Here is a 27,174-nt window from a genome sequence, read left to right as displayed (position 1 = left end):
CTGGAGAGACGCAGGAAAAATGGCACTGGAGAGATGCAGGGGGATTGGCGCTGGAGAGATGCAGAAAAGGATGGCACTGGAGAGACGCAGGAAAAATGGCGCTGGAGCGACGCAGGGAGCGTTGGCGCTGGAGAGACGCAGGTAGATGACACTTGAGAGACGTTGGAGAATCATAGGAGGATTTAAAACAAGGCAACCAAAGCAGCTGCTTAGGGCCCTGTTGGTCTCAGGGGGCTCTTCTGGTCCCAGGGGGCCTGCCGACAGGGCTGTATAAAGCATTTCTGAGGGACCATGAGCTTCATCGAAATTGTCAAAGTGCTGGGCTGGCTGGATACTCCCAGAAGGCTGTAGGTGATTAGACAGCTGTTGGGTGCCGGCTCCAGCGCCTGCCTGTGTCTCCAGTCCTGCAGTACTGTGTGTGTGACGTCAGATTCTTAGAGAGAGGTCTTCCACTGTACTATATTACAGTATATTTTTTATTTTATAAAACATCGATCTACTTCAAATTCCAATCAGGTGGGTTTGAGGGGTAGAGGGTGGATAGTGTTATTTTAAGTACAGTGTATAACAACCACCTGCTACAATCATGGCTGGGGAGGAGGCACACACTAACTGGTAATATATCAATATGCTATTATACTGTATTTTAAGTACTACCGTGTATAGGAGATGCCTGCTACAGTCAGTGGGGCACTGATATATAATCAATACAGTCACACTAACTGAGAGAGGGAATGGCACTCATATATAATGTAGTCAACACTAATGTTTACTCTGGGTACTCCAGTTTCCTCCCACAATCCAAAAATATACTGGTAGGTTAATTGGCTCCCAACAAAATTAATCTTAGTGTGAATATGTCTGCGTGCACAAGTGATAGGGAATATAGATTATAAGCTCCACTGGGGCAGGGACTGATGTGAATGGCCAAATATTCTCTGTAAAGCGCTGCGGAATATGTGTGCGCTATATAAATAACTGGTAATAAATAAATAAATAAATAATGTGATTGGGTATAATAATAAGTATTAGAAAGTATGGGTGCCTGCATTATATATCAGTGCCCCCCACATACTGATTGTAGCACGTCCCCATCCCTTATAATATCCATTATTGCACCCCTCAGTCAGTGACTTTCATGACTATGGGCTAGATGCACCATCGCTTGGAAAGTGATAAAAAGGAGAGTGAAAAAGTACCAGCCAATCAGGTCCTAATTGCCATGTCACAGACTGTATTTGAAAAATGGCAGTTAGGAGCTGATTGGCTGGTACTTTTTCACTCTCCATTTTATCACTTTCCAAGCGATGGTGCATCTGGACCATATATCAGTGCCTTTAGTGTGACTCCATTATATGAGGTCTGACAATTAAGTTAGCGAACTCACCACCACGCAGTAGCGGATTTACCACTAGGCAACCACAGCAGCCACAAGGGCCCGCAGGGTCCCAGGGTGCTTGCCGACAGATCATGGAGTCGGGAGGGCATTTCTGATTTCAGACGAAATGTACAGGTAGTTAGCTAGCTGAATACTTCCGGCAGGCTGTCAGTGACTAGTTTGCTGCTAGGTGTGATTTTTAAGGGCAGCACGGACAGTGTAATGGTTAGCATTACTGCCTCACAGTACTCAGGAAATCAATACCCACCATGGACCTAACTTTGTGGAGTTTGTATATTCTCCCTGTATATTCTCCCAAAGTACTCCCTTGTACTTCCTCCGGGTGCTACAGTTTCCTCCCACAATCCAAAAATATACTGGTAGGTATACTGGGACTGAGGTGAATGGCCAAATATTCTCTGTAAAGCACTGGTAATAAATAACAATAAATACTCTAGTACAACCACCATCCGCCTGCTATAATCACCAGGGGGCAGATTGGGGAGCATACACTGACTGGGAAGCGGCATAATGAGCAGAGACCTGTCTGTTACAATTGATGTGTGTGTGTGTGTGTGTGTGGGGTGGGGGGGGAGCACACTAAGGATTGTTTGAGGAAGGGGGGCCCCAAATTGGTGTCTTTCTTCGGGCCCCAGGAGGTCTAAATCTGCCTCTCAGGAGAATGGTGTCTACAGGATGTTTAAACACTTAACTGACAAAAAAAAAAATCAAAAACCACTCAGAAATTGTCAGTATGAAGAGCATATATTTAATCTTATCCAAAATTATTTTATAAAAAAAAAAAATATATATATATATACTTTTTTTTTTTAAATATATTTAAAAAAAAAACCATAATGTCCCCTCAAAAAAAACTCAAAGGTGTGGCAGAAAAAATATTGAGTGACAATAATGGCACAGAACATTTTATTTCTATTTAAGTGACCTAATATCATAGTCTCAGGCAGGGGTGTTATAACACATCTAGAATGTATTTCACACTATAATAGCCACTAAAGCTTCTGGGGGCCTGAGTGGCCCCTGACCATTCACTTTCAATTACTCCCAGGCCCTTGCCTCAATGAGAAAGGGTTATTACTCTCCAATGCTGCCTCACTGCCAACATATCACAATTTGTTATAAACAGACACTATTGCATTGTGAATTTAACATCTCCATTGTGAATTTAACATAGTTGCTTTAAGCACCCCATTGTTTTGGCCTGAATAAGAAATATATGCGAACCTGATGGTCTGCATACAAGTCCAATGTCGGGGCTTTGCGCATGCGCAGGACCCCTTCAGCGAACATACAGAACAGGTCATGCAAGCTCACATACAGTACCCCCAAGCTGCATGATGATTGACATGCTGCAGCCATTGTGGGGCAGCACAGGGAAGAGATTTTGGGGTGCTTTTATCCCAGTTTCCTGGCCCCGGCTGAGCTATTCCGCCAGTCATTCTGAGTAAGCTAAGGCTTACGCAGGTGGCTAAGGGCTGCAACCAGTGATCCGATGCTGCATCTTCGGGCACTGCTCAGAACTGTGATGTTGTCAGGGGGCATCTTTTGTCCTCAGACCCCTCCTGCAGCATTAGAAAATGTTCTCATGGCTGCTGCGTGTTATGGGCCCATACATTTATGGGCTGATTCCCCGTTCTTCCGAAACTGATCCAATCCGTCAATGGGCTATCAAAAACACAGACTGTCAGACACCGATCCATCGGGGAATCAGCAAAACTCTGCTTGTTAAAAATTCCACACTCATTGATTCCGATAATTTTTGGGTCGGAATCGTCGAATAGAGGATTTCCAACATGTTGGATTTTTACAATCCCCCAACCTAGGCATCGGCAGAACAGAGAAATATTCTGATACCTTTCTGATATATGGGCCTCATAACTCTCAATATTTTATTTTCTAAGCTGACTTTGTCCAGCCACAAAGTCATCTTGCTCCTCCTACAATATTACCACAGGGATCGCCTCACTAAACCATGCTCTAAATCAGAGATTTTCAACCTTCTACGACTTGTGGCACACTGAACAAGATTTAAATATTGCCAAGGCACACTCAAATATAATGGATATGCATGGTGTAGTTGCATGTCCTAGGATGACATGTTGCAGCTTCTCCATAGGTAACACCTGAGCCACATCTGAGAAAGCCAGAAGAACCCAACACTGGGCCTAATTCTGAGTTGATCGCAGCCGGAAATTTGTTAGAAGTTGGGCAAAACCATGTGCACTGCAGGGGGGGGCAGATATAACATGTGCAGAGAGAGTTAGATTTGGGTGTGGTGTTTTCAAACTGAAATCTAAATTGCAGTGTAAAAATAAAGCAGCCAATATTTACCCTGCACAGAAACAAAATAACCCACCCAAATCTAACTCTCTCTGCAAATGTTACATCTGCCCCCCACCCCATCCCCCCGCAGTGCACATGGTTTTTCCCAATTGCTAACAAAATTAGAACTGGCTCTGCAACCACTAAACCCACCAGTACAGATCGTTCCAGGGCCTCAGTAGCAGCAAAACACTGACGGGCCTGGCTGTGCTTCTGTGGAGGCACGCCTGGAAACTGCTCAGGGCACACTAGTGTGCCACGGCACAGTGGTTGAAAAACACTGCTCTAAATTATTGTATTGTAAAAGAATTATCACAACAGAATATTGGCAGCAAAGATCTTGACTAAACAGCCTGTGGTGAAGACAAGTAAAGGCATAAAGGCAACAATATTGTATGGTGAGTTCTACAAGCAAATAACTATGGGGGTAATTCAGACCTGATCGCAGGGCTGCGCTTTTTGCCGCCCTGCGATCAGATAGTCGCCACCTACAGGGGGAAGGTATATGGTGTCTGTAGGTGTGTGTTCGCTTTTGTAGGAGACCTGCACAAACATAAGTTTGTGCAGTCTCTGCACTGCCCAGGACATACTCAGCCGCTGCGTCTGTTTGATGCTGATTGGGGCTGGAGCTAACGTCAGACACCCTCTCTCAAAACGCCCGGTCCCTCCTGCGTTTCTTCGGACACTCCTGTACAACTGTCAGTTGCCACCCACAAATGGCCACTTCCTGTCAATCACCTTGCGATCGCCCGTGCAATAGCTTTTTTCGCACCATCTCGTGGCTAGGCACCGATGGCCGGTGCAGTCGTCCGACGTGCCGGAGAATTGAGGTGCATACGCATGCGCAGTTCAGATCTGATTGCCTGCTGTGCAAAAACGCACAGCAGCGATCAGGTCTGAATTACCCCGTAAGTACCATCAAAGAAGTTAAAGTTCTATAATAATATATTTAGACACTCATCCTTAATACTTACAGTATATTATACAATACAGAATAACAAAGTGTTAAGAGTTCCTTCAGCCTACTCACCTGCGCTGTGTCTTTTAACCTCACTGCGCCAAAGCTGCTTCCCTTGTCCTCTCTTCTTCTTCTTTTCTTCATCAGGAACCTTCTCAGCAGCTTGTCCCAGAATCCCTTTTGATGTGCCATCCTTGTTAGACGTGGAGCCAGCATGTGAGTTAGTAGGTGGGAACTCTGGATGCTGTTTTGCTAGTTTTTTCTTCTTCAGCCTAGAAAATTCCAAGTAGACAGCAAATTATCATATTGTGCTTTATAAAAATACAGCTGCATTGTTGTAGAAGGCTAGTAGTTATACTTGGGTGCGGATCATAGAGTCGACCACACTTAGATCGACAGTCATTAGGTCGACACCTGAAATAGGTCAACATGAACAAGGTCGACATAGAAAAAGGTCGACGTGAGTTTTAATACAAAAATTGGTGTAGTTTTCTTTGTAAAGTGACCGGGAACCCTAATTAGTGCACCGTGTCCCCTCGCATGGCTTGCTTAACTCGCCATGTTTTGGGCAAGGTGCCTCGCTCCGCTACCGCTACGCTTGGCACAGGTTACCATTCCCAATTGTAGACCATGTGGATTGTAAAGTATGAAAAAGCTTAATTAAAAAAACAAAAAAACTCATGTCGACCTTTTTCCATGTCGACCTAGTGACCATGTCGACCTAATGCATGTTGACCAATAGTGGCCGACCTAATGACTGTCACCTAAGTGTGGTCGACCTAGAGACCAGATACTGTTATACTTTCTAGGGGAGAGTTATGTTAGAAAGATAATAATCATAATAATGTAACAATCTGCAATTTATACTGTTTCCATATTGTTTGATTTCACACTCGCCTACTAGGGAGATTTGGCATTTATGAATGAAAGTGTACGTGTACTGCTCCACCAGAGTATTGTTGCTCGGTAAACTCTAATTGTTGATGAATACACACTGATACTGTACATTTTAGGTCTTGTTTATGTTCTAGCTTCTACTCACAAGCGGTTCCATATAAATGACAATGAGAAACCCGATTTTAAAATGCATGTAGACATAGGGATCACTGTGCCTTATAACCAACGCAGGTAAATAGCACATGATCCAGTCTGAATGTATATATCTCCGATTTATTTTTCTCAAGTACATAACAGTTACATAATGTGGGTAAGGTGTAATAAGGGAGATTGCTAAACTCTTCAGGGCGTTAGGGAGATTGCTACTATTTCAGAGAGTCTCCCTGACATTCAGGTAGAGTTGGCAAGCAATTTATTTTCTAAACACAAACTGTGTTTTTACAATCTTCCAGGACTGATAGCCAGCTGCTACCTCCTCCATGGTATTAATACACTGGTAGATAGGACTGGTACTGTGCGCACCAAGAGTTCACAACTCTATGGATATAGAAAAAAGCAGTGCATGTCTGCATTGCCATAGACTTTAGAGACAACGGGGGCCATTCCGAGTTGATCGCATGCTGCAACTTTTTGCAGCACGTGCGATCAACTAGACTCCGCCTATAGGGGAGTTGATTTTTGCATAGCAAGGCTGCGATCACTTGTGCAGCCCTGCTATGCCAAAAAAGTTTTGTGCAGAACAAGACCAGGGTAAGAGTTAATTACCCTGTGTGATCAATCCAGCGTTGCAGGTCCTGGAATTGACGTCAGACACCTGCCCTCCAAACGCCTCGACACGCCTGCTATTGGATCTCCGCGCCCAGAAAACGGTGAGTTGATGCCCGGTTCCGCCTTCCTCCTGTCAATCTTCTTGCGGTCGCCGCTGTGACCGTTTTCTTTGTTAGCGGCGTCGCTACCCGACGACAGCCGTCGCCAGGCAACGACGCGCCTGTGCAGTTCCGACCCGATCGCACAGGCTGCGAAGAAGCGCAGCGTGTGATCGGGTTGGAATGACCCCCTACATTGGGCAGAATACACTGTATAGCAGTATTATTGGCGCTTTAGGGCTGTTTACCAAATGTGACTCAGATGTCAATCAATCTTACTGGCTGCATTGGCTTTAGTCTCTCACCAGCCAGTGGTTTAAAATCTATGGGCCTAATTCAGACCCGATCGCACGCTGCAGTTTATTGTAGCCGTGCGATCGGGTCTGAACTGCGCATGTGTGTGACCCGCAGTGCGCAGGCGCGTTGTTTCCCGGTGACGGGGGTCGCCGGACAGCGACGGCTTCTACGAAGAAAGCGATCGCACGGTGATAGCAAGAAGCCTGACAGTCAGAAGGCGGACCTGGGCAGATACTCACCGTTTCCTGGGAGTGTCCGGACGAACGCAGGCTTGCTTGGACGTTTCCAGGGAGGCATCCTGATGTCAGCTCCAAGCCGGATCATAGCAGCGGGCGAGTAAGTCCTGAGCTGTGCAGAGACGGCACAAACTTTTTGTCTGTGCAGCTCTCTGCACAAGCGTTCGCTCCCCTGCACAGCCCTAACCCCCTCCCCTGTAGGCGGCGATTACCTGGTTGCAGCAGTGCAAAAAAGGCCTGCGTGCGACCAGGTCTGAATTAGCCCCTATGTTGTTTAATCCAGAAGGCTGAAATACTTTATAAATAATGGTGGTTTCGCCAGATGGGACCACCAGTCATTTAACTAAACTAAAGCCCAACTATTTTATTCATAGAAATCATGGGGCCTCCACTCAATTGCCCCTGTTTACTGCCTGGGATATGTAACACAACTGCAATCATGGACTCCCACAGTTTGTGACCACAAATATATTAAACAACCGGGATTATTGAAATTATAGACCCACAGCCATAGGCATATTTACAGTGCATCCGGAAAGTATTCACAGCGCTTCACTTTTTTCACATTTTGTTAAGTTACAGCCTTATTCCAAAATGGAATAAATTCATTTTTTCCCTCAAAATACGACACATAATACCCCATAATGACAACGTGAAAACAATTTTTTTTAGATTGTTGCAAATTTATTAAAAATAAAAAACTAGGAAATCACATGTACATAAGTATTTACAGCCTTTTCTCAATACTTTGTTGATGCACCTTTGGCAGCAATTACAGCCTCAAGTCTTTTTGAATATGATGCCACAAGCTTGGCACACCTATCTTTGGCCAGTTTCGCCCATTTCTCTTTGCAGCACCTCTCAAACTCCATCAGGTTGGATGGGAAGCATCGGTGCACAGCCATTTTCAGATCTCTTCAGAGATGTTCAATCAGATTCAAGTCTTGACTCTGCATGGGCCACTCAAAGACATTGACAGAGTTGTCCTGAAGTCACTTCTTTGATATCTTGGCTGTGTGCCTAGGGTCCTTGTCCTGCTAAAAGTTTAACAGTTGCCCCAGTTTGAGGTCAAGAGAGCTCTGGAGCAGGTTTTCATCCAGGATGTCTCTGTACATTGCTGCATTCATCTTTCCCTCTATCCTCCCATTTCCTGACGCTGAAAAACATTCCCACAGCATGATGCTACCACCACCATGCTTCACTGTAGGGATGGTATTGACCTGGTGATGAGCGGTGCCTGGTATCCTCCAAACACGACCTCTGGCATTCAAGCCAAAGTGTTCAATCTTTGTCTCATCAGACCAGAGAGTCCTTCAGGTGTATTTTGGAAAACTCCAGGCAGGCTGCCAAGTGCTTTTTATTAAGGAGTGGCTTCCATCTGGCCACTCTACCATACAGGCCTGATTGGTGGAACGCTGCAGAGATGGTAGTCCTTTTGGAAGGTTCTCCTCTCTCCACAGAGGAATGCTGTAGCTCTGACAGAGTGACCATCGGGTTCTTGATCACCTCCCTGACTAGGGCCCTTCTCCCCCAATCGCTCAGTTAATACGGCCGGCCAGCTCTTGGAAGAGTCCTGGTGGTCCTGTTTGTTCCGAACTTCTTCCATTTACAGATGATGGAGGCCACTGTGCTCATTGGGACCTTCAAAGCAGCAGATATTTTTCTGTACCCTTCCCCAGATTTGTGTCTCGAGATAATCCTGTCTTGGAGGTCTACAGACAATTCCTTTGACTTCATGCTTGGTTTGTGCTCAGACATGCACTGTCAAGTGTGGGACCTTCTATAGACAGGTGTGTGCCTTTCCAAATCATGTCCAATCAACTGAATTTACCACAGGTGGACTCCAATTAAGCTGTAAGAACATCTCAAGGATGATCAGTGGAAACAGGATGCACCTGAGCTCAATTTTGAGCTTCATGGCAAAGGCTGTGAATACTTATGTACATGTGATTTCTTAATTTTTAATTTTAAATTTTTTTGCAAGAATCTCAAAAAAACTTTTTTCACATTGTCATTATGGGGTATTGTGTGCATAATTTTGAGGGGAAAAAATTATTTATTCCATTATGGAATAAGGCTGTAACATAACAAAATGTGGAAAAAGTGAAGTGCTGTGAATACTTTCCAGATGCACTGTATAATGGGTGTGGAGTGTGCCTAGCACTGCACACACCCTGCACCTAGAGTATGCTTACTTTGTGTCTTCAAGCGGGTCCCTCCTCCTCTGCAGCACTATCTTCCCAGAGACAGCTTCAGAAAGATGGCGCCACGCAGTGGAAGCACTGTGCCAGAGCCTTTGCTCCCTTGTACGTATGCGCCCTCTTCCTGAATATCACTGTGAAAATGGCACCGTGAAGGAGGCAGGACCGGCTTGCCAGCACAAGTTAAGATGCGGAGTGTTGGGAAGCCAGCTGTTCTGAGGAGGGAGCCCAATGCATATGCTAATATGCCCCTGCCCACAGCTCATAGCTTGTGTAAGTCTTTGTTGGGCTTGGTGCATTTAAGAGAGGGGGCATCCCTATGGTCTTTGTATAGTGTCATCATACCAGGAATGAGAGAGCTTTAAAAAGAAGGTGGTAAATATTAAAAAAGCAGTCAAACGAATTCCATTATTTAAGAAATATTTATTAAACATACCTCTATACTGTGCAAATACTGATAGCCTCATACTGTGCACCTTACAATACAGACAGCATCTTAGTGACTGTCATACAACACAAAGAATAATAAAGTGCATCATACAATACAGAGCGTATCCTAGTGACTCTCATACAATGTTGAGAGCATCACTGTGACCACCGCACAATACAGAGAAGATCAATGCAACTGCTATACAATAAAGAGAGAATCTTAGTTACTGTCGTACTGTGCTTAGAGTATCCCAATGTTTACATACATTTCTGATGTGTTTGGACCTGTACATGTGCAGAAGCCGCCTGGCACATGTGCTGATTGGGACGGCAATGTCGCCCCAAGTGCTGCAGCAACAGGCAGCGTTACAGACAAAAAGGATGTAAGCCCCATTTTCTGGGCGTGTTGAGCCAGTGACTGCGTTCTTATCCAAAACATCACTGGCTCAGCAGCGTGAATTTCCCGGCCATTCTGAGTAACCTGAGGGTTACTCACATGACCAATATTCACGAAGATAATCCAATGCTGCGTCTGAAGACATAGACGGCATCTATTCACAGAAAACGCCTCCTGCGGCATTAGCATATTACTGCACAGCTGCTGCATACAGAGACAAAGTGACTGTGTGATCTGCATCCATCTCTGTATCATGACCCCTGCTAGCTCTGATCTTTAGTAAAAAGTCCTTTTTAAAGTGCAAATAGATGTGCAGGAATGACAAAGCATACTCTGAAAATGCATCTTCTATCCACAGCTCTTCTGCACTTCAGTGAGAACGCCTTCATTCTACTCAAGCCTCACATCTCACTGCATCAACCTTTGCTCCACGGTATCCGGACTCCAGGTCGACAACAAAAGGTCGACACACCTTAGGTCGATGCCAATTGGTCGACACACCTTAGGTCGACATGCACAAAATGTCGATATGGTCAAAAGGTCGACAGGAAAAAGGTCGACATGAGTTTTTCTAAAAAAAAATCTTTTTTGGAACCTTTTCATACTTAACGATCCACGTGGACTACGATTGGAACGGTAATCTGTGCCAAGCGAAGGTACCATGCCCGAAGCATGGCGAGCGAAGCGAGCCATGCGAGGGGACGCGGCGCACTAATTGGGGTTCCCCGTCACTCTACGAAGAAAATGACACAAAAAAACATAAAAAACTCATGTCGACCTTTTTCCATGTCGACCTTGTTCATGTCGACCTTTTGTCCATGTCGACATTAGGTGTGTCGACCAATTGGCGTTGACCTAAGGTGTGTCGACCTTTTTGTTGTCGACCTGGAGTCCCAGACCCTGCTCCACACACTTCTGCATCTTACTGGAAAACTAGGTGCACAACGGGAAATCTGTATTTGTGCTGTTGCTGCCATTTTACCTTTCTAAATCAGAGTATCTGCACTGTTTTCACAAAGTTTTATTACAAAATACTTCAAGTGAGGTAGGTCTGAAAGAAAGTATTTTATCTTAGGGACTTCGTTCATATGTGACTGTATATCGTGTAGTGGGATTATCTCAGGGTGCCACCTGCAGGCAGAAAACCATACTGTAAATAAATGAAATAATTAGGATTTACGAAATTTACAAACTCAACAAAATGTGTTTTATTAAAGTGGCACAAAGAAGAAAAAGAACTAAATCACCTGATGATGAAAGACAAATTGTCACATGCTACATCTGCATTTCAAGCCACCTATTAATACAGATGTAGTTCCATGACTTTGGGGTCAATTCAATTATGTGCGATGCAAAATCATTGGTTCCAGCGCTATGTATAGGTGTTGTGCAGTACAAACAAATCCCTTACATACCATAGGCTTAATTCATGCAACTTAATACACACTTTTATGGGGCTTAAAACTAAAACGCTCAATGTAGGGGCGATGCACAAGCGAGGTAGGGGCAATACCATTGCCAGCATTGAAACGGTGCAACAGTACATCGCTTGTGCAACACTCCTCATTTAACTGACCTCAATATGGCCCTCATTCCGAGTTGATCGGTCGCAAGGCGAATTTAGCAGAGTTACACACGCTAAGCCGCCGCCTACTGGGAGTGAATCTTAGCTTCTTAAAATTGCGACCGATGTATTCGCAATATTGCGATTACTAACTACTTAGCAGTTTCAGAGTAGCTCCAGACTTACTCTGCCTGTGCGATCAGTTCAGTGCTTGTCGTTCCTGGTTGACGTCACAAACACACCCAGCGTTCGCCCAGGCACTCCCACCGTTTCTCCGGCCACTCCTGCGTTTTTTCCGGAAACGGTAGCGTTTTCAGCCACACGCCCCTGAAACGCCGTGTTTCCGCCCAGTAACACCCATTTCCTGTCAATCACATTACGTTCGCCGGAGCGAAGAAAAAGCCGTGAGTAAAAATACTTTCTTCATAGTAAAGTTACTTGGCGCAGTCGCAGTGCGAACTTTGCGCATGCGTACTAAGCGGATTTTCACTGCGATGCGATGAAAAATACCGAGCGAACAACTCGGAATGAGGGCCTATGTTTTTATGCAGGTCATTGTATGATTCCTTATAACTGAAGTTTGAAGACTAAGGGGGGTTTTCAATTGTTTGAAAAGTCAGTTTGGCGTCTGTTTTTTTCCTATCTAATAGACAGGAAAAAACACCCAACCGACTTTTCAAACAATTGAATATCCCCCTAAGTGTTCTATTGATTATATTAAGTTTCTGTACACTTAAAGCTTATTTACACAAATGCTGAAGTGATGCGGTTTCAGTGCGCTAGTAGTTAATGTTTGCAAACTGCTAAATTTAAAATATATAGTTCTCAGGGGAGCTTGTTCCCACCCCAGCACTGAAGTACACAAGTCCTGCACTGTGCTTATCATGTTGCAGTTTACATCCCTTAACACATTTATTTATTATTTTTGGATGGATGTATTTTTATTAAAACATAACATGCATTGGTATGAATAAGCCCATATTAGTTTTTTAAAAAGAGAAAATAGATGTGAAAGAGCTGCTTTGTATAAGTTTATGTTTTTGTTTACATTTGATGTAATGATCTTCACACTCTATCATAATCTGATTAAAGGCAAATTATTATCGGATTTGTTGGCAAATGTTGAAGTGGGCTGTAACATGCCCGTGTGATGATGGGCGAAATGCAGCTGCTGGAGCCATTTGTATGGCCAAATTGGAGTGTAATTATAGAATGTGCAGCAATGTGGCTCTGCAACAGGGCAGTATGGTTTCTGTCTGCGGAAACTAGACATAAGTGTGAAATGAAAACACTAGTGTGTGGGTGTGGGGGAATTCCCGGTTAGCAGCAAATCCACCTAAATGGAATACAATTTAAAAAAGATCATTCACATTGCAATGCAAGTGGGGGCAAATTTATTATTATTTACTAGCGGTGATTTAAATAGTGAATTCATATTCGCAAGTGCTTTGCAAGAATATTTGGCCATTCACATCAGTGGAGCTTGCACTTTAAGGACCCTATTAAGTATCTTATACTTTAATTAAAAAAGTAAAATGAAATTAGTTTTTCATGACAAATAAACATCTCCTATATATTAGCCCAGATCTGTGACTCTGTGCCTGTGTGTATAATGCTGGGCGTGGCTAGGAGCTCTCATTGGGTTAGCAGTAGGTCTATCATACCCAGTCCGAGAAACACCCTCCCACACAGGTTACATCCAATGGGAGGCTCTGCCCTTTGACTACTGTGTGTTCCCAGAGCAGGATTAACAATGGGGCTGATGGAGCTGCAGCTCCAGGTCCACACCCCAAAATAGACCCACTGCATCTGCAGCAACATACCCTCCTACAATCTACACATACAAATCGGTACAAATTTGAAAAGGGGGCGTGGTCATGGGTGCAGTGGCGTGACCACGCCCCTTTTCCTATACTTTCAATGGAAGTTTGGTGTGGATAAAGCGGGGGGGGGGGGGGGGAAATCCTTTTACTGCAGCGTCCTATGTCCTGCTGCCAGTCCACCAGCCCCCTCCGGCATCAACAATCCCCGCTCCCGCTGCGGCCACCCGCATAGAAGTGTATGAAAGCGGCGCAGCGGAAGGCTTTCATAGCCCTCCCTGCGATGCATACTCTCTGAGCCCCGGAGCCTCCTCTGCGCGTGATGTCACAGAAGTGCCTCCCCGCCACAGCCACGCCCAGATCCCCAGAGGCCATGACTCCACAACACAGCACCTGGCCTGCCAGCCTGGAAGCCCCGAGATGGCTAATGTAACGGATAGAGTGAGTGATATCGCGGAGAGTAATGTCTGGACGCTGAATCAATGTAAAAGGTGACAGTGCTGTGCAGTGGGTGTGCAGTGTCACTGACACTGCACAGCACTCTCACCTTTTATATTGATTCAGCGAGTCAGTCAGTTCTGCCAGCCAGTCACTATTGTTATCGCCGGTGTCCCAACGCGCCGCATTACAGGGAAGTAGACGCACTAAATAAACTACATCTCCCAGCAGCCCTTAGCGCCGGGGAGCTGTAGTTTATTGACTGCATCTTCTTCCTTGTAATGCGGCGCGTTGGGACACCGGCGCTAACAATAGTGACTAGCTGCTTGGCTGCTGTGCGAGTCTCCGGGAGAGCCACTGCCAAAAAAAGGACAGCAGCTTAGCTGCTTCCAGGAGGAGAAGCATTACCCGCCCCTCCCCCACCCGCCGCACACCCGCAGTGGCTCTGGACCCCCAACCGTGGCACCCACCCCTCCTCCACCCACGGCACCTCCGGACCCCCTCCCCCTTCTGCGTCTCCCTTGCATCCGCCACTCCCCCAACCACAGCACCTAGTAGGTGATTCATCAGGCCCTGCGTGCGCTGTTCACACCATTGCAAGAGGCTACAACCCCTTAACCATTGCAAGCCCTTTGTCCGTGCAATATTTAACCACTCACACAATTATGATTGGAGGTAATGCTCCTTATAATACAAATATTGCACGCCACAAGGGCGTGCAAGGGTTAAGGGGGCGTAGCCGCTTACGGCGGTATGAAGAGCGCCCGTAGGGCGCGATGAATCACCTAGTTATAAATAAATGCTGATCAGTCCTGGTACCAATATTAAACTGGAATTTGAGGTAACTGAATTGAAATGACAAACCAAACAATCATTTTTTTTAAACAAATAGAGAACTAAATGATATTTACTGATATATCATAATTGATCACTGAATTTAATTTATTTGGTAAAACAATAAAAAAATAAACAATTTTCAGAGCATTGTGTATAAAATAATTGTAAAGTACATCGAGTTAGTAAAACATTTAATTTCCATATAAGTGATCCACGTGCCAGTAATAAGCATTATCATAAAGTAGCAATAAGGTCTCATCATCTAGCAATAGTTAAAATAAGATTTTACTTACCGGTAAATCTATTTCTCGTAATCCGTAGAGGATGCTGGGGACTCCGTAAGGACCATGGGGAATAGACGGGCTCCGCAGGAGATAGGGCACTTTAAGAAAGACTTTGGATTCTGGGTGTGCACTGGCTCCTCCCACTATGCCCCTCCTCCAGACCTCAGTTAGGGAAACTGTGCCCAGAGGAGACGGACAGTACGAGGAAAGGATTTTAGTTAATCCAATTCATACCAGCCACACCAATCATACCGTATAACCTGTGATAAACTACCCAGTTAACAGCATGAACTCGTTAACAGCATAGTCTCGGTTCAAACCGATGAAACTATAACATAACCCTTATGTAAGCAATAACTATATACAAGTCTTGCAGAAGAAGTCCGCACTTGGGACGGGCGCCCAGCATCCTCTACGGACTACGAGAAATAGATTTACCGGCAAGTAGAATCTTACTTTCTCTAACGTCCTAGAGGATGCTGGGGACTCCGTAAGGACCATGGGGATTATACCAAAGCTCCCAAACGAGCGGGAGAGTGCGGATGACTCTGCAGCACCGATTGAGCAAACAGGAGGTCCTCCTCAGCGAGGGTATCAAACTTATAGAACTTTGCAAAGGTGTTTGACCCCGACCAAGTAGCAGCTCGGCATAGTTGTCGTGCCGAGACCCCTCGGGCAGCCGCCCAAGAAGAGCCCACCTTCCTAGTGGAATGGGCCCTAACCGATTTAGGCAATGGCAATCCTGCCGTAGAATGCGCCTGCTGAATCGTGTTACAGATCCAGCGAGCAATAGTCTGCTTTGAAGCAGGAGCGCCAACTTTGTTGGCTGCATACAGAACAAACAGAGCTTCAGTCTTCCTGATCCTAGCTGTTCTGGTCACATAAATCTTCAAAGCCCTGACCACATCCAGGGACTCGGAATCCTCCAAGTCCCGTGTAGCCACAGGCACGACAATAGGTTGGTTCATATGAAAAGATGAGACCACTTTTGGCAGAAATTGAGGACGAGTCCTCAACTCCGCCCTATCCACGTGAAAAACCAGGTAGGGGCTTTTATGTGATAAAGCTGCCAATTCCGAAACACGCCTTGCCGAAGCCAAGGCCAACAACATGACCACTTTCCAAGTGAGATATTTCAACTCCACTGTTTTGAGTGGCTCAAACCTTTGCAGGAAGTGAAGCAGACGACCCAAATGGTACTCCTCCGTAGGAGCAGCCCTGGCCTCACACCAAGAAACATATTTTCGCCATATACGGTGATAATGTTTCAATGTCACGTCCTTCCTAGCCTTTATTAGCGTAGGAATGACCTCATCCGGAATACCTTTTTCCACTAGGATCCGGCGTTCAACCGCCATGCCGTCAAACGCAGCCGCGGTAAGTCTTGGAACAGACAGGGCCCCTGCTGGAGCAGGTCCTGTCTTAGAGGAAGAGGCCACAGATCTTCTGTGAGCAATTCTTGCAGATCCGGATACCAAGTCCTTCGTGGCCAATCTGGAACAATGAGGATTGTTCCGACTCTGCTTAGTCTTATTATTCTCAACACCTTGGGTATGAGAGGTAGAGGAGGGAACACATAGACCGACCTGAACACCCAAGGTGTCACTACAGCGTCCACCGCTACCGCCTGAGGGTCTCTTGACCTGGCGCAGTACCGCTTTAGCTTTTTGTTGAGACGGGACGCTATCATGTCTATCTGAGGCAGTCCCCACCGACCCACGATCTGTGCGAAGACTTCTGGATGAAGTCCCCACTCTCCCGGATGCAGGTCGTGTCTGCTGAGGAAGTCCGCTCCCCAGTTTTCCACCCCCGGGATGAATACTGCTGCTAGGGCGCTAACATGGCCTTCCGCCCAGCGAAGAATCCTGGTAGTTTCTGCCATGGCCACTCTGCTCCTTGTGCCGCCTTGGCGGTTTACATGAGCCACTGCTGTGACACTGTCCGACTGAATCAGAACCGGTTTGTTCCGAAGCAATGCCTCCGCTTGGCGTAGGGCGTTGTATATGGCCCTCAACTCCAGGACGTTGATGTGGAGACAAGTCTCTAGATTTGACCAGAGACCTTGGAAATTTCTTCCCAGTGTGACTGCTCCCCAACCTCGGAGGCTTGCGTCCGTGGTCACCAGGATCCAGTCCTGAATTCCGAACCTGCGGCCTTCTAGGAGGTGAGCACTGTGCAGCCACCACAGGAGAGATACTCTGGCTCTGGAAGACAGGGTGATCCTTTGATGCATTTGTAAATGGGACCCGGACCATTTGTCCAGTAGATCCCATTGAAAGGTCCTCGCATGGAACCTTCCGAAGGGGATGGCCTCGTACGATGCCACCATCTTCCCCAGGACACGCGTGCAGTGATGCACTGAAACCTTTTTTTAGCTTTAATAGGTTCCTGACCAGGGCTATGAGCTCCTGAGCCTTTTCCATCGGAAGAAAACCCTTTTTCTGGTCTGTGTCTAGAATCAGGCCCAGAAAGGTCAGACGCGTTGTAGGGACTAGCTGGGACTTCGGTATATTGAGAATCCAGCCGTGCCTTTGCAACATTCTCACCGACAGCGACACGCTGTCCAGCAACTTCTCCCGAGATCTCGCCTTTATGAGGAGATCGTCCAAGTATGGGATAATTGTGACCCCCTGCTTGCGCAGGAGCACCATCATTTCCGCCATTACCTTGGTGAAAATTCTCGGGGCTGTGGAAAGCCCAAACGGCAACGTCTGAAATTGGTAATGACAGTCCAGTACTGCAAATCTCAGGAACGCCTGGTGAGGAAGGAAAATCGGAACATGAAGGTATGCATCCTTTATGTCCAGGGACACCATCCAATCCCCCCCCCTCCAGGCTGGCGATGACCGCTCTCAGTGGCGCACGCAGGGGGGGTTTCCGAGTACCTGGAAACCCCCCCTGATGAGCTGAATTTTCTTTTTGAGCCGGAGACAGCTGTGTCTCCGCTGTCTCCGTCTCAGCAAAAAAAACGCGACCGCGATCGCGGGAGCGGAGCTGCAGCAAACAGTCCGCAGAGAGCTAAGTATGCAGCTCTCTGCTTACAGTCTCGAATGTCCCGGGGGCCGGGGGCTCCCTCCGTCCTCACACGTCCACGCCTCTGCTCCCAGCCCACTGTGTATATGTAAGTTCAAAGTCTTTGTTTATGTGTGTATTTGTACAGTATGTATGTGTTATGTACAGTATGTATGTGGGTTTTTGTTTGTGCATGTGTATGTACTGTATGTGTGTGTGTGTGTGTGTGTGTGTGTGTGTGTGTGTGTGTGTGTGTGTGTATGTAAATATGTGTGTTATATATGTATATATACATATATATATATATATATATATATAGTAAGAATTTACTTACCGATAATTCTATTTCTCGTAGTCCGTAGTGGATGCTGGGAACTCCGTAAGGACCATGGGGAATAGCGGCTCCGCAGGAGACTGGGCACATCTAAAGAATGCTTTAGGACTATCTGGTGTGCACTGGCTCCTCCCCCTATGACCCTCCTCCAAGCCTCAGTTAGGATACTGTGCCCGGACGAGCGTACACAATAAGGAAGGATTTTGAATCCCGGGTAAGACTCATACCAGCCACACCAATCACACCGTACAACTTGTGATATGAAACCCAGTTAACAGCATGATAACAGAGGAGCCTCTGAATAGATGGCTCACAACAAGAACCCGATTAGTTAACAATAACTATGTACAAGTATTGCAGACAATCCGCACTTGGGATGGGCGCCCAGCATCCACTACGGACTACGAGAAATAGAATTATCGGTAAGTAAATTCTTATTTTCTCTGACGTCCTAGGGGAAGCTGGGAACTCCGTAAGGACCATGGGGATTATACCAAAGCTCCCAAATGGGCGGGAGAGTGCGGATGACTCTGCAGCACCGAATGAGAGAACTCCAGGTCCTCCTCAGCCAGGGTATCAAATTCGTAGAATTTTGCAAACGTGTTTGCCCCTGACCAAGTAGCTGCTCGGCAAAGTTGTAAAGCCGAGACCCCTCGGGCAGCCGCCCAAGATGAGCCCACCGTCCTTGTGGAATGGGCTTTTATTGATTTAGGCTGCGGTAATCCTACCGCAGAATGCGCCAGCTGAATAGTGCTACAAATCCAGCGCGCAATAGACTGCTTAGAAGCAGGAGCACCCAGCTTGTTAGGTGCCATCAGGATAAACAGCGAGTCAGTTTTCCTGACTCCAGCCGTCCTGGAAAAATAAAATTTACAGGGCTCTGACTACGTCCAGCAACTTGGAATCCTCCAAGTCCCCAGTAGCCGCAGGCACCACAATAGGTTGGTTCAAGTGAAAACCTGAGACCACCTTCGGGAGAAACTGAGGACGAGTCCTCAACTCTGCCCTATCCATACAGAAAATCAGATAAGGCCTTTTACATGACAAAGCCGCCAATTCTGACACACGCCTGGCCAAGGCCAAGGCCAACAGCATGACCACTTTCCACGCGAGATACTTTAGCTCCATGGTTTTAAGTGGCTCAACCAATGCGACATTAGGAAATCCAACACCACGTTGAGATCCAAAAAGTGCCACAGGAGGCACAAAAGGAGGCTGAATATGTAGTACTCCTTTAACCAAAGTCTGAACTTCAGGCAGTGAAGCCAGTTCTTTCTGGAAGAAAATCGACAGAGCCGAAATCTGGACCTTGATGGACCCCAATTTGAGGCCCAAACATCACCCCTGCTTGCAGGAAGTGCAGGAATCGACATAGTTGAAATTCCTCCGTCGGGGCCTTCATGGCCTCCCACCAAGCAACAAATTTTCGCCAAACGCGGCGATAATGTCTTGCGGTGACATCCTTCCTGGCTATGATCAGGGTAGGGATGACTTCCTTCGGAATACCCTTTTCCTTTAGGATCCGGTGTTCTACCGCCATGCCGTCAAACGCAGTCGCGGTAAGTCTTGGAACAGACAGGGTCCCTGCTGCAGCAGGTCTTGTCTGAGCGGCAGAGGCCAAGGGTCCTCTGCCAGCATCTCTTGAAGTTCCGGGTACCAAGCTCTTCATGGCCAATCCGGAACCCCGAGTATGGTTTTCACTCCTCGTCTTCTTATTATTCTCAGTACCTTGGGTATGAGAGGTAGAGGAGGAGACACATAAACCAACTGGTACACCCACGGTGTCACTAGAGCGTCCCCAGCGATCGCCTGAGGGTCCCTTGACCTGGCGCAATATCTTTTCAACTTCTTGTTGAGGCGGGACGCCATCATGTCCACCCGTGGTCATTCCCAACGGTTTACCCGCATTTGGAAAACTTCTGGATGAAGTCCCCATTCTCCTGGGTGTAGGTCGCCCATCGGGGAATCCTTGTGGCTTCTGCCATCGCCATCCTGCTTCTTGTGCCGCCCTGTCTGTGTACATGGGCGACCGCCGTGATGTCGTCTGATTGGATCAGTACCGGCTGGTTCTGAAGCAGGGGCCTTGCTTGTCTTAGGGCATTGTAAATGGCCCTTAGCTGCAGAATATTTATGTGAAGCGAAATCTCCTTGGAAATTTCTTCCCTGTGTGACTGCACCCCAGCCCCGAAGGCTGGCATCCGTGGTCACCAGGACCCAGTCCTGTATTCCGAATCTGCGGCCCACTAGTAGATGAGCCCTCTGCAGCCACCACAGCAGCGACACCCTGTTTCTTGCTGACAGGGTTATCCGCTGTTGTATCTGTACATGGGACCCGGACCATTAGTCCCACAGGTCCCACTGGAACGTCCTTGCGTGGAGTCTTCCGAATGGAATTATGCTTCGTACGAAGCTACCATTTTTCCCAGGACTCGTGTGCATTGATGTACCGACACCTGTCCTGGTTTTAGGATGTCTCTGACTAGAGATGACAACTCCTCTGCTTTTTCCACTGGAAGAAACACTCTTTTCTGGTCTGCGTTCAGAAACATTCCCAGGAACAGAAGACGTGTCGTCGGGACCAGCTGTGACTTTGGAATATTAAGAATCCAGTCGTGCTGTTGTAGCACTTCCCGAGAGAGTGCTACCCCCACTACCAACTGTTCTTTGGACCTCGCCTTTATCAGGAGATCGTCCAAGTACGGGATAATAAAAACTTCCTTCTTGCGAAGGAGTATCATCACTTCGGCCATTACCTAGGTAAAGACCTTCGGTGCCGTGGACAACTCCAACGGCCGCGTCTGGAACTGATAGTGACAGTCCTGTACCACATATCTGAGGTACTCCTGGTGAGGGGGGGGGAATGGGGACATGCAGGTACGCATCCTTGATGTCCAGGGAGACCCTGTAATCCCCCTCATCCAGGCTCGTAATAAGCGCCCTGAGCGATTCCATCTTGAACTTGAATCTTCTGATATAAAAGTTCAAGTATTTTAATTTCAAGATGGGTCTCACCGAACCGTTGCGGTACCACAACCACTGTGGAATAGTAACCCCTTCCTTGCTGAAGGAGGGGCACCTTGACAATCACTTGTTGTGCTTATAGTGTTGAATATCCACCAACACCGTCTCCCTGGCAGAGGGAGGTGCCGGTAAGGCAGATTTTAGGAAACGGCGGGGGGAAGAACGTCTCGAACTCCAGCCTGTACCCCTGAGATACTACTTGAAGGACCCAGGGATCCATGTGAGAGAGCCCACTGTCCGCTGAAATATCTGAGACGGGCCCCCACCGTACCCGGGTCCGCCTGAGCAGCCCCAGCACCATGCTGTGGACCTACCGGACGCAGGGAGGACTTCTGCTCTTGGGAACTAGCTGTGTGTTGCAGCTTTTTTCCTCTACCTTTGCCTCTCGGCAGAAAGGATGAGCCTCTAGCCCACTTGTTTTTCTGGGGCCGAAAGGACTGTACTTGATGATACGGTGCTTACTTTTGTTGTGGGGTAGCCTGTGGCAAAAAAATTTATTTCCCAGCAGTAGCTGTGGAAACGAGGTCTGAAAAACTATCCCCAAACAGTTTTACCCCCTTATAGGGCAACTTCCATGTGCCGATTCGAGTCGGCATCGCCTGACCATTGCCAAGTCCATAACCCCCGTCTGGCGGCAATGGACCTAGCGCTTATTTTTGATGCCAGACGGCAAATATCCCTCTGTGCATCACGCATGTATAAGACCACGTCTTTTATATGCTCTATTTTCAGCAAAATATTGTCCCTATCCATAGTTATTTTCCGACAGGGAATCTGACCACGCAGCGGGAGCACTGCCCATCCATGACGAAGCAACGGCTGGTCGCAATATAATGCCCTAGTGTGTGACCATATCTTATAGGGTAACCTCCTGCTTTCTATCAGCAGGTTCCTTCAGGGCGGCCGTACCCGAAGACGGTAGTGCCACCTTTTCTGATAAGCGTGTAAGCGCTGTATCTACCCTATGGGGTGTTTGACCGCGTGACCTATCCTCTGGCGGGAAAGGGTACGCTGCCAATAACCGTTGTAGAAATTATCAATTTCTTACCGGGGGAAGACCACTCTTCCTCACACACCTCATTTAATTTCTCAGATGCAGGAAAAACTACTAATAGTTTTCTCTCACCAAACACAATACCCTTTTATGTGGTACCTGGGGTATAATCATAAATGTGTAATACATTTTTCATTGTCTCAATCCTGTAACGGGTGGACCTATTTGGAGGGTACACCAGTCTCATCGATGTCGACACTGGAGTCAGTATCCGTGTCGACATCTGTGTCTGTTATCTGAGGTAGCGGGCGATTTTAGAGCCCCCCATGACATTTGAGACGCTGGAACAGGCACAAGCTGAGTAGCCGGCTGTTCCGTGTCGTCGGCCTTTTATGTAAGGAGTTGACACTTTCACGTAATCCTTCCATAAGTTCAACCACACCGGTGTCGACCCCGCAGGGGGTGACAACATATTTACAGGCATTCGCTCCGCCTCCACCTCATTATCCTCCACATACCTGTCGACACAGCCGTACCGACACACAGCACACACACAGGGAATGCTCTGATAGAGGACAGGACCCCACAAAGCCCTTTGGGGGGACAGAGGGAGAGTATGCCAGCACACACCAGGGCGCTATATATCACAGGGATAGCACCTATAAAAAAGTGTTTTCCCTTATAGCTGCATATATGTTGTATACTGCGCCTAAATTGTGCCCCCCCCTCTCTTTTTAACCCTTTCTGTAGTGTATTAACTGCAGGGGAGAGCCAGGGAGCTTCCCTCCAACGGAGCTGTGAGGGAAAAATGGCGCCAGTGTGCTGAGGAGATAGGCTCCGCCCCTTTTTCGCGGACTTTTCTCCCGCATTTTTATGGAATCTGGCAGGGGTTAATATACATCCATATAGCCCTGGGGGTTATATGTGATGTATTTTTGCCAGCCAAGGTGTTTATATTGCTGCTCAGGGCGCCCCCCCCCAAGCGCCCTGCACCCTCAGTGACCGGAGTGTGTGGTGTGCATGAGGAGCAATGGCGCACAGCTGCAGTGCTGTGCGCTACCTTGGTGAAGACTGATGTCTTCTGCCGCCGATTTTCCGGACCTCTTCTTGCTTCTGGCTCTGTAAGGGGGCCGGCGGCGCGGCTCTGGGACCGGACTCCGAGGCTGGGCCTGTGTTCGGTCCCTCTGGAGCTAATGGTGTCCAGTAGCCTAAGAAGCCCAAGCTAGCTGCAAGCAGGCAGGTTCGCTTCTTCTCCCCTTAGTCCCTCGATGCAGTGAGCCTGTTGCCAGCAGGTCTCACTGAAAATAAAAAACCTAAAACTAACTTTTTCTAAGAAGCTCAGGAGACCTCCTAGATTGCACCCTGCTCGGTCGGGCACAAAAATCTAACTGAGGCTTGGAGGAGGGTCATAGGGGGAGGAGCCAGTGCACACCAGATAGTCCTAAAGCTTTCTTTAGATGTGCCCAGTCTCCTGCGGAGCCGCTATTCCCCATGGTCCTTACGGAGTTCCCAGCATCCACTAGGACGTCAGAGAAATATATATTATATATATATATATATATATATATAGAGACGCATTTGACCGCCACTCCACATAATGGAATAGCACCTGGCTGCCCTCCCAAAGTCCTGTGAGGGACTATGGACAGCAACGATACCGGGCGGCACTCTTAGGAATTTTCAAAGACGTAGACAGCATACAGTATCGTTGCTATATGTATATATATATATATATATATATATATACACACACACGTACAGTTCAGACATGCAAGTGGCACTATCAGGACTTTATCTGCAGCAACGGCGGTGCTTACACTTTTCAAACTGTTTTCAAGGTTACACAAAAATAACCATACATGTTCTTACCTTTGCAGGATAACATCCAGTGATCCTCCATGCCGCTATCCCTGCAAACGCTGTCCGCTCCCGATGACGTCAGAGATCACAGGGTGTTATCCTATATAGGTAAGAACATGTATGGTTTTCTGGTATCCTTGAAAACGGTTTGAAAATAAACTAAAATGTTGGAGTAAGCACCGCTGTCTATTGGATTTATTATGCTGCAAATTAAGTCCTGAGAGTGCCAGCATATCTGAACTGTATTCTTGCTGACTCTGTCGACTTAGGAGGGCACCTGGGCATTTAATTATTGTCAAAGTCAGAAAAATATCACTATGCACACTGCCATATTTGCACCTCATGCGTGTCCTCGCTGCGCGTGCATGTGCTCTCCCGTGCGTGCGCATACTCGCTGTTGCGTGCACCCGCAGGCGCACGGTATGCGCATTCACGGTAGAGTTTGTATGCGTCTAGCGTGCGACTCAATCGTTACATATTTTCACCATATAATGTATTTTGTAGATTATGGTCCCTTTGATAGAATCTGAAAGTTTAGTTAATGTAGCATGTTCATGGACAGAGAGATCCCTCTTTGTTTGATACAAAGGGTCAGACAAGGGTTATACAGTGGTGTTTAGTATCCATCGGAAGAATATTTAATTAGCAATATTCCGGTGTTGGTTTGAAGCGGATAACTCGCTCGTGCGAATAGTTATGGACATAAGAAGTTTATGGACTTTTACTATATTTGAACTTTATTATCCATGCGGCGGGAAACCTAGTTTCCCACCCACCTGAGCAGTTGGAAATAGTCACAGCCCACCTGTATGAATCAACCTATGACCTTTTGTTATAATGCGAAGAGGAATTCCTGTGTCCAATGAACAATAAGAATATAGGGACCATTGTACTGTATTATGTGTAGGGTATAAAAGGACAAGCCGATCTGGGCCAGCTCTCTATTCTCTTCAACGGTTCTCATTGCTGATAATCGGGAGCTGGATATCCAGGAGGCGCATGCGATTGTTACCCTTTGTGCGTAAGTTTCTCCGCAACCATATTACCTTTATTGTTATTGTGAGCCATATCTCTCTCTCTTTCTCTCTCTTTCTCTCTCTTACTCTTAAGTATTATTGGGGTCAATTCTATTCGGCAACTAAAGAATAGCGCCGGGAATTAGCTCCCGACGCTATTCAATTCTGCTACTAGTTGCCCGCAATTGTCGGGAATTCTTCTCTCATCCCCGGGGGATGAGAGAATAAACCCGACAAAAGTGCTGCCTCGCGGCCGGCGCGAGGCTGATTCTGTCGGGAATCAGCCTCGCGCCGGGTAGTTAAGTCGGAGAATGCCCGGTCTCCCGACAAAACTACCTGTTAAGTCGGCGAGAACGGGACATCGCCGACTTAACTTTAGCTGAATTGAATAGCGTCGGGAGCTAATTCCCGGCGCTATTCTTTAGTTGCCGAATAGAATTGACCCCATTGTACTGTTATTGTATTTCATGTGTAGTTTTCTGGTTAGGTGGTCAATTTTATTTTGGTAGTGTATGACTTGCATTGTATTATTCTTTTGCAAATAGAACGTTCATATAAGGTGTTAGAACCTAATACCGGTATCTGTGTATTTATTATATTTCTAAGTATTCTCAGAGCGTCGGAGACGCTCGTACAGTTAATAAGGTTACACTGTGTTACATTTACACCCTATCACTGCACTAAGGTTTATTGCATAAATACATTGTTTATGGTATAGTTATAAAGGTTTAACATCGTGAGCATCAGCGCCGCTTGTGATCTCCTCGTGGTCCCAAGCGTCCGCAACAATAGTAGCATACCATTACGTTAGTCGGCAGCCTATAGCGTGCCTGCCTGTGATCTCTTGGCCGTAAGCGAACGTGATGCTCGAGCGTCTCGACTACGGCTAAGCGATTGTTACACAACGTGCGTACCCTTACGGTATACCATACGCCAATAGCGTGCTGTGTTCTTTCACCTTTTAGAGGGTTTTAAGTAAGATAAATATTAGGCTTTATCAATATGTATGGATGGAGTGCAGATTTTATGACACTCCTTACTAGTACCGCAGAATCAAATAATATGTATGGAGGCAGGACAGCACTCATAGACATTGGTATACCATAGAAAATCTGCACAGGACGCTGTAGCTGTTTGTCAACGTTTCAGAGTTACTGTAGACTCTGAAACGTCGACAAACAGCTACAGCGTCCTGTACTGATTTTCTATGGTATACCAGTCTCAATGAGTGAAGTTCTGCTTCCATATATATGTGTATGTATGTATGTATGTATGTATATATATATATTACACATACATGCACGTATACATACACACCCACCGACAGAAACCCCCCTCGATAAATCCTGCGTTTGCCCCTGGCTCTGAGCGATTCCATCTTGAACTTGAACTTTTTCAAGTACAAGTTTAGGGATTTTAGATTCAAAATGGGCCTGACCGAACCGTCCGGTTTCGGGACCACAAACAGGGTTGAGTAATACCCCTTTCCTTGCTGGAGACGAGGAACTTTGACTATCACCTGTTGAAGATAAAAATTTTGAATTGCAGACAACACTAACTCCCTCTCTGACGGGGAAGCTGGCAGAGCCGATTTGAAAAACCGGCGAGGAGGCACGTCTTCGAATTCCAGCCTGTATCCCTGAGAAACAATCTCTATAGCCCAGGGATCCACCTGTGAGTGAACCCAGACCTGGCTGAAAAAGCGAAGACGCGCCCCCACTTGAGCTGACTCCCCCTGGGAAGCCCCAGCGTCATGCGGTGGACTTTGCAGATGTAGGGGAGGACTTCTGCTCCTGGGAACTAGCTGCATGCAGCTTTTTTCCCTTGCCTTTTCCTCTGGCAAGGAAGGACGATCCCCGTACCTTCTTGCTTTTATTGGAACGAAAGGACTGCATTTGATAATGAGGTGCCTTTTTAGTATGCTGCGGGGGGACATAAGGTAAGAAATTCGATTTACCGGCCGTAGCAGTAGAGACAAGGTCAGAGAGGCCT

The 27,174-nt window shown here is 46.8% G+C and overlaps 1 protein-coding gene across 4 annotated transcripts in view; it reads right to left on the bottom strand.

The window, feature by feature from the left end:
* The window catches only part of NCOA7 (nuclear receptor coactivator 7), a 433,065-nt gene that overhangs the window by 236,938 nt on the left and 168,953 nt on the right, over window positions 1–27,174 (bottom strand). For all 4 annotated transcript variants that reach the window (XM_063917277.1, XM_063917278.1, XM_063917281.1 and 1 more), the window contains exon 3: window positions 4,752–4,951. In XM_063917277.1, coding sequence (XP_063773347.1) covers window positions 4,752–4,951 — 200 coding nt within the window. The remainder of the gene's footprint in view (window positions 1–4,751; window positions 4,952–27,174) is intronic.

The sequence above is a fragment of the Pseudophryne corroboree genome, chromosome 4, assembly GCF_028390025.1.
Source record: "Pseudophryne corroboree isolate aPseCor3 chromosome 4, aPseCor3.hap2, whole genome shotgun sequence".
Taxonomy (NCBI): domain Eukaryota; kingdom Metazoa; phylum Chordata; class Amphibia; order Anura; family Myobatrachidae; genus Pseudophryne; species Pseudophryne corroboree.
Note: the sequence above shows the minus strand (reverse complement) of the source record. Positions and strands in the feature narration are given on the sequence as shown.